Genomic DNA, 8,137 nt, shown 5'->3' on the forward strand with positions numbered 1-8,137 from the left:
AGCCGTCATTGTTGTTTGGCGGGTCTGGGCTGGGGATTCGAACCCGCCACCTTAGGTGTACATGGCTGGCGCCTTAGCCGGTTGAGCTATAGGCGCTGAGCCCCGACTTTTAGTTCTTTGAGCTATCTCCATATTATGTGGTTTTTTCCACATAAGTTGTACTAGTTTGCAATCCCACCAGCAATGTTTAATTTAAGTGTTCCTTTATCTCCACATCCATGCCATCTTCTGTTGTTTGGGGTATACGCAGTTCTCTGTGGAATTAAGGATGCCTTTCAGGCAAACCTGAGATTGCCACTATTTTTGTACACTGAGACTATAGCTTCTGTGCTGATGTTGATGGGATGTATAGTTATGTGAAATTTGATAGAGAAAGATTTTGATTCTTTGTAGTAAAATTGCTAATGAAATCAAATTATCATTATACTTTGTCACAAGTGTCACATCATGTATTATTTCTGAATATGAAGAATTGACCCTGTATGGTAAGCTGCCAATTTAGTTATTAGGTAAGGAGTCTTTCAATTAATCATTTGAAGGTTCCCTTACCACCACATCCCCCCACGCACAACAGAAAGACTTTTGAAATGAATAAAGAATGCTAGTCTTATTGCTAGAAATTTATCATTGAATTTAGGTGAACCATGTGTCACTGAAACTTACGAAGTTTTATTTCATAAAAATAAATTTTGCATGATTCATAATTCACATTCTGTAATGATTCATTTGTACTGAATTAATTGCATTTGAAATAGAGGAAACTGGTTGGACTTAATTGGTCATATTGTAGGCATTATTTCACTGTTACCTGGGAAACTGTTCTTTTTAGCTAGAGTCTGCAGGTGATTCCCTTAGGTTGGTCTTGTTCTTTATTTCTTCTTCTTTTTCCAAACTTAAAGATTTTCTCATAGTTTGAAGAGTATCAGGTATCAGTTTGAACTATATTGTTGCCATTTTTGTAGTTCAAAATGATGGAATATTCATAACTTTATATGGTTGAGCTTTTTTTTTTCTTTAGAGACAGAGTCTCACTTGATTGCCCTTGGTAGAGTGCTGTGGCATCACAGCTCACAGCAACCTCCAACTCCTAGGTTTAGGTGATTCTGCTGCCTCAGCCTCCTGAGTAGCTGGGACCACCACAACACCCAGCTATTTTTTTGTTGCAGTTTGGCTGAGGCCACGTTTGAACCCACCACTTTCTGTATATGGGACTGACGCCCTACTCACTGAGCCACAAGCACCACTCGCTTTTTTTTTTGAGCTTTAAAAAAAATCTTAAGAAAGGACTCCATTGTTTGAGTAAGCTCATTATTTTATTAAAGTTGTTCTGAGTAACTTCTGTGAATACTTTGAATTTCAAGGATTTTTTACTACTTTGTTATTTTTGCAAGTCAGTAATAAATTTTTTTTTTGTTTTGAAACAGAGCCTCAAGCTGTCCCCCTGGGTAGAGTGCTGTGGTATCACAGCTCACAGCAACCTCCAACTCCTGGGCTCAAGTGAGTCTCCTACCTCCGCCTCCCAAGTAGCTGAGACCACAGGTGCCTGCCCCAACACCTGGCTATTTTTTGGTTGCAGCTGTCATTGTTGTTTTGGTGGGCCAGGCTGGATTTGAACTCGCCACCTTAGGTGTATGTAGCTAGTGCCTTAGCCACTTGAGCCAGAGGCGCCGAGCCAGCAATAAATTTAAGTATAGGATACATAGATAAAACTGTGAGTTTTAGGCACATAATAAATTTGTTCAGAAAGATGGTGATAATTGTTTTACACAAAATTTTCAACTAGATAGACCACTTTTCTGATCCAGTCTTTAATTTTTTTTTAATATTTTTAAATTTTTAATGACTCATTTTTTAAATACATAGACTCTACCTAGTTCCTCCTCTAAGGAATATAGCGAAAAGATATTTAGGGAAATGTGTATATATGTATTTACATAAACATTTATTAATGGAATTATTAACTTTTTAATACAATCTGCATCAGTTTCTTTTTGGTGTCCTTTGTCTTCTATTATCCCATGTTTAATTTTGGATTCTTCTTTAATGTGTCTACTTTTCCTTTTTTCTAATTATTGCCTTTTTTTCAGCTCTCACTGTTTCATCATTTTCTCTTGTTAGGAAAAGCAGCAGCTAGGAAACAGAACTTTACATGATTGAATCATATAAGAAAGCTGATTGCAGTGGCTTGGTACAGAGGAACTTGTTTTCCTTACATAATTACTTTTCTTTTATGTTGAAAAAATCATGTCCTTATGGAAAATCGTGTTTGTGGGTTTGGGGGCTGTCTCTGGTATCAGGACAGTTAACAAATCACAGTGTAGGAAGTCAGGCAGAATATCAGTTTATATCAGCAATATTTTGTTGAAAGTGCTGTTGGGGGCTCAGCGCCTGTGGCTCAAGTGGCTAAGGCGCCAGCCACATACACCTAAGGTGGTGGGTTCAAATCCCCAGCCCGGGCCTGCCAAACAACAATGATGGCCAAAAAAAAAAAATGGCCAGGTGTTGTGGCGGGCACCTGTAGTCCCAGCTACTTGGGAGGCTGAGGCAGGAGACTCGCTTGAGCCCAGGAGTTGGAGGTTGCTGTGAGCGTGATGCCATGGCACTCTGCCCAGGGAGATAGCTTGAGGCTCCATCTCAAAAAAAAAAGAAAGAAAGAAAGAAAGTGCTGTTGGTACAAATTAGTACTGTTCTGAGTGAGGAGCATTCAGATATTCAAGCTGAAGTCCACATACAAACTTTTGAATATTCAAATGCAAATATTCAAATTAAAATTCTCATTGTCTTGGTATATATAAGCTGAAAAAAATGGAAATAAGAATACTTTGCCAGAATGTATAAGGATTAAAAGGTGATTGGAGTTTGCTGTGACATATGATGCCAGGGCTCTACTAGACCAGGGCGATAAAGTGAGACTCTGTCTCATAAGAAAGATGATTGTGTATTTAAATAGCACCTATGGGTAATTTAAAAAAAAAAAGGCAATTATGTAAAAGGTTTAAAATAGTCTCAAACACAGAACAGCTGCTTAATATAGTAAGTCATCCCTGAAAATTTTATTCTTAATTGGTTGTGTTGTATTGATGTATTTATTCATTCATGTTCTTCCACAAATATAAATCCAAGTTGAATCCTGAACTGCTGGCCAACATTAAACTATTTTTATATTATTGTTTGTTAACTATTTTGTTTTATTTTACAGGCAACAATTGGCATTGACTTTTTATCAAAAACAATGTACTTGGAGGATCGAACAGTGAGTAATGTTTTCAGTGTGCAATTTTTCCACAATGCTCAGGTTAGAAACTGTGATCAAAGTTATAATCAATGATTGTCACCATTAGGCAAAGCAGAGTTACCAAAGTTAGTTTACAGACCTGGAGAAAAACTCATTATAGAATGAGTAGTATCTAGCAGTTGATTTGGAAAAATAAGAAACAGCTTTCGTGGAGAATTAAAAGATAATTTTTGTGAAAAAATCAGAGCTGCTAAAGATCTTTTGAATGCCACTTTTGAGGCAGAAGTAATGTTTATTTATTTTTAGGGTTCTTCTATACTTGGAATAGTCCCTTTAAATACAATGTAAATTCTATGTTCTAGCCTACTACCACTTGAAGACATTTCTTGTCACCTAAACAGTGAATATCTTAAATGCAATATTTTGGAATCTATACCCAAGAAATGTTATTTTATCTCCAGTGCTCTTTTATATAAGTGTGTAAGTTTCTTCTTGTGGACGTTCTGTTGTTTTAATATACAGCCATTTCTTAACATTTTAAAGCTTGGAAACTGTTTCATAGTGGTAGGGGAGTTTGATGCTGGTTTTCAGGCTTTTTTTTTCTTGTAGTGTAGATGTGAGAAAGTAAATAAGGAAATTCTTGCAAAAATGGCTTCTTTTTGTTATATTATACAATATACAATGTTCTGGGGAGAAATGTAGGAGGGGGAAATAAATACAGTAGTTAAAGACCCAATTTCAAAGTGTTCTAGACCCAATTGGAAAGTGACATGAGGCTTTTTAAATAATCATTAATTCCTTTACTCTGATAGCCTAGGCTCATCATTGACATTTACCTTTGTTTTTAATCTTTTGTGCTCAATAATTGAACATCATCTACTTTTTTGCCGTTTAGAAGGCATAAAGAGGTTTTAGGGAGGGGAAAAAGAACCCATATTTCTGATTCTCTGAAATCTTTCCTAGTGGTATTTTTCAGTTGTACTTTCAGAGGAAGCAAGCTTTTAATATTCTCCCTTTTGAAAAAGGAGTTTTGTGTTATTTTCATTCTTCACTTCCCTGCAACCTCTTGCATGATTCTCCTTTCTACTTCATTCCCACTTTCCCCCTTTAAAAAACATTATTTCTTTTTTCTTTTTAGTATTAGTTTGGTTTTTTTTTTTTTTTTATTTATTTTTTCCCATCCCACAGATCAGGCTGCAGCTGTGGGATACTGCGGGTCAGGAACGTTTCCGTAGCCTCATTCCCAGTTACATCCGTGATTCTGCTGCAGCCGTAGTAGTTTACGATATCACAAGTAGGTATATTGCAATGGGTTGACCTTTCTTATTTTTCTTGCTTGTTTGACTGATTTTGTTGTTAGGTACGATTGCAATTATGGGACACAGCAGGTCAAGAGCGGTTCAGGAGCTTGATTCCTAGCTACATTCGTGACTCCACTGTGGCAGTTGTTGTTTATGATATCACAAGTGAGTGGGGGGAATTATGCATTTCTAATCTTCTTTCATCCTTTAGCTTAGCTGCATGCATGTTCTTGTCTTGTGCTTGTTTTCCTTATTGGCATGTAAAAATAAGTCTTATCATAGCAAACTTTATCATATACCAGCCAGGTCAGAAATACTTGCTTTGATATCAGTGCCAATGTGCTTTATTTCTACTGTGCCAGATTTTTCACCCAAGTAATTTTCTTTAGATTCCAATTATGAATCCTCTTCAAGGCTTTCTTAGTATCCTGTTTTCCCTAAGCCATACCATAATTATAGTTGGAGGAATGTCTAATTTTATTTAATTTGTTCTCATATTTCTCTAAAATAAAATAATCAGTATTTATGCCTCTTGCCAAGTTTTCCAATTCCTCCAAGGCTTCTGTTGAGGCTATTTAAAAGCTTCTGCTAGCCAGCTTTTCTCTGCTTTCCCCTTCTAGCCATTCTCTCTCTATAGAGGAAGACAGAGAAAACATAATGTGTAATTTTCTGTTTATCATTTTTATTTGAATCATATCTGCATTCTGTGAGTAACTTATTTCCTTTGTTGCTAACAAATTACATTTTCATTTCTCTCAGAAAAAATTTTAAATGGGAAATGAAACAAGTAGTAGTCTTTTGCTTTCCCTTAAAGACTGAATAATGCCTTTGGCCTTTAAAATGACTGTAACTTTTCCATGGAGCATTGGTGACTGACAAGAAAATGCTCTCTGATTGAAATCGTCTTTGTAAATTGGTTTATAACATACATTAAGTAATATTAAACATTATTCCATATAGTGGTTATAACTTATAGGGAAACCAGGGTTATATAGCATTCTGGACTTTTTAAAAAACTCTTGCATAGACAGACAAACTTGATTTGAGTTACTAATACTATTATTATACATTTTGCATATCTGTTCAATCAGACCTTTTTTTGCAGTTTTTTGCCGGGTCTGGGTTTGAACCCGCCACCTCCAGCATATGGGGACAGTGCCCTACTCCTTTGAGCCACAGGTGCTGCCCCAATCAGTTTTTAAAAAACATGTTGCGTAGATAGACAAACTTGATTTGAGTTAGTAATACTATTATTATACACTTTGATTATCTTTTCAATCAGAGGTCATATCTGATAAACAGTCTAATAAACAGTAATTGCTCTGGCAAAATTAGAAATTAGAATATTGCATTAAGGGACTTTATTTATTTTTTTGATAGGTGCTATATCCAGTCTTTCTTCTCTTGCAGCTTTACTTTGGGTTGCTACTTGTTTAAAAAAAATGTATGTTCATTATCATGTGTTGACAGGTTTTGTGGCTTTAAAATGTTTGTGTTTACTTTAACCAAAACAAGTGAAACTTGGTATATTTTTCTTGAAAAATTCCACAAGTCTGGTTAAAATATTGTACATTGTTTTCTTTCACTGTTGTAAAAAGTGTTAAAGTACTTTACTTAGATTCTAATAATAGAAGAAATGAATTTTGTTACGAGTGATTCTGAAGCATTAAGTTAGTAAAACTTTAGGTTAAAGTGATCACAAACAGAGTAAGCAATGCAAACAGAGTGATGTTGAAAGCTTTTGAAAGGCTTTACAAATGTTCTGGATGTGCTGGGACTCATTGGCTGACATACTTTTGGAAATGCTTTCTTTGTCATGTTTGGTGATGTGTAAGTGATCCAAAAAGCATTATGGCAATGTGACACCATATTATCTGCCATAACTGTCCTTCTATTTCAAACAATTGTTTTTTAATTTAATGGTACATCACACTCATTTGGTTATGTCCAAATTTTTTTTTTAACAACTCTAAAAGGAATCTTGATGATTTTATTCTTACGATTTCTTTAGATTGCTGACAGTTGTAATCAGATAAAATGGAGTTATGTTGCAGGCACATTAAAAGTGGGGTACTAATGTGCCAATATCCTTCCAACTTCCAGGGCTTTTTGGAGGGGGATGTCCATCACCAGGGGAGGCATTTTACAGTAACACTAATCTCTCTGTCCATCCTCCTATCCCAGATGTTAACTCATTCCAGCAAACTACAAAATGGATTGATGATGTCAGAACAGAAAGAGGAAGTGATGTTATCATCATGCTAGTAGGAAATAAAACAGATCTTGCTGACAAGAGGTATGGAGGGATTTTATGTATGTATTTGGTTTCTATTAAGCAGCCTGTAATTTTTGTTCACTGAAAAATTACTTTGAAGGGAGACATACTAAAACCTTAAGTTTATACTCCCTTTTCTTTTGTGTGGGAACCTAAAAAAAGAAGTAAACATTAAACCCAGTTTTTCAGGTAAAATGACTTTTATTTTTATAAACCTGTGTAAATAACTTGTGCAAAATTATTTACACATGACATTGGTAAATATTTTGCATTTATTAGGTGCCATAAGCATGTGTAGTATTTAGATAAAGAGCACACTGTTTTAGAAAATAAACCTTATTTTTAAAAATTATTCTTAATGATTAAATGCACACTCCTTAGTAGTCTTATAAACTTTCATTATGATTCAGTAGTGTGGCTTTTTTGTTTTAATTGTATAGTTGAGCCAGACCGTGTAGTTGAACTGAATAGCTTGATTGTGATACCTTAGTCAAATGAGCAGAGCCATATTCAAGTCACAGGATGCAAAATGTATTAACATTCACTGTAGAGCCCATTGCTTGAATATCTGCTTTCAGCATTCTTAAGCAATCTTTTGCATATTCTTTCTACTTTAAATACTCTTGACCATACTACTTAATAGTAGGAGCTTTTACTGGTTATTATTTGTTTATTCATGAGTTGGCTATTAAAATTCAGGTAATGAACTTGTAATATTAATTAAAATGTTACAGAGAAATCCAGTGTTCAAAGGCTTTTGGAGATTTTATTCTTTTTTTTTTAAGAGACAGAGTCTCACTTTGTTGCCCTCAGTAGAGTGCTGTAGCATCACAGCTCACAGCAACCTCCAGCTCCTGGGCTTAGGCGATTATCTTGCTTCAGCCTCCAAGAAGCTGGGACTACAGGCACCCGTAGAGATTTTATTTTATTTTATTTTATTTTATTTATTTTAGAGATAGAGTCTTTATCACCATCAGTAGAGGCTGTGATGTCACAGCTCACAGCAACCTGGGCTTAGGTGATTCTCTTGCCTCAGCCTCCTGAGTAGCTGTGACTACAGGTACCCACCAGAACACCCAGCTATTTTTTTGTTGCACTTTGGCTGGAGCTGGCTTCGAAACCACCACCCTCAGTATATGGGGCTAGCGTCCTACCCACTGAGTCATAGGTGCCTCCCGGCTTTTGAAGATTTTAAACCCATATCTACCCATGACACCTCAGTTAGAATTGGTAGAATAGGGGCAGTGCCTGTGGCTCAAGGAGTAGGGTGCCGGCCCCATATGCCAGAGGTGGTGGGTTCAAACCCAGCCCCGGCCAAAAACTGCA

The 8,137-nt window shown here is 36.0% G+C and overlaps 1 protein-coding gene across 3 annotated transcripts in view; it reads left to right on the forward strand.

The window, feature by feature from the left end:
• The window catches only part of RAB6A (RAB6A, member RAS oncogene family), a 97,814-nt gene that overhangs the window by 53,201 nt on the left and 36,476 nt on the right, over positions 1-8,137 (forward strand). For 2 of the 3 annotated variants that reach the window (XM_023509473.1, XM_003780913.3), the window contains exons 3-5: positions 3,200-3,253; positions 4,596-4,701; positions 6,721-6,832. In XM_023509473.1, coding sequence (XP_023365241.1) covers positions 3,200-3,253; positions 4,596-4,701; positions 6,721-6,832 — 272 coding nt within the window. Of the gene's footprint in view, positions 1-3,199; positions 3,254-4,423; positions 4,530-4,595; positions 4,702-6,720; positions 6,833-8,137 lie in introns of all 3 variants that reach the window. The other variant, XM_003780912.3, reaches the window with a different exon arrangement.

The sequence above is a fragment of the Otolemur garnettii genome, unplaced genomic scaffold, assembly GCF_000181295.1.
Source record: "Otolemur garnettii isolate 467f Iridium unplaced genomic scaffold, OtoGar3 scaffold00001, whole genome shotgun sequence".
NCBI classification, from domain to species: Eukaryota; Metazoa; Chordata; class Mammalia; order Primates; family Galagidae; genus Otolemur; species Otolemur garnettii.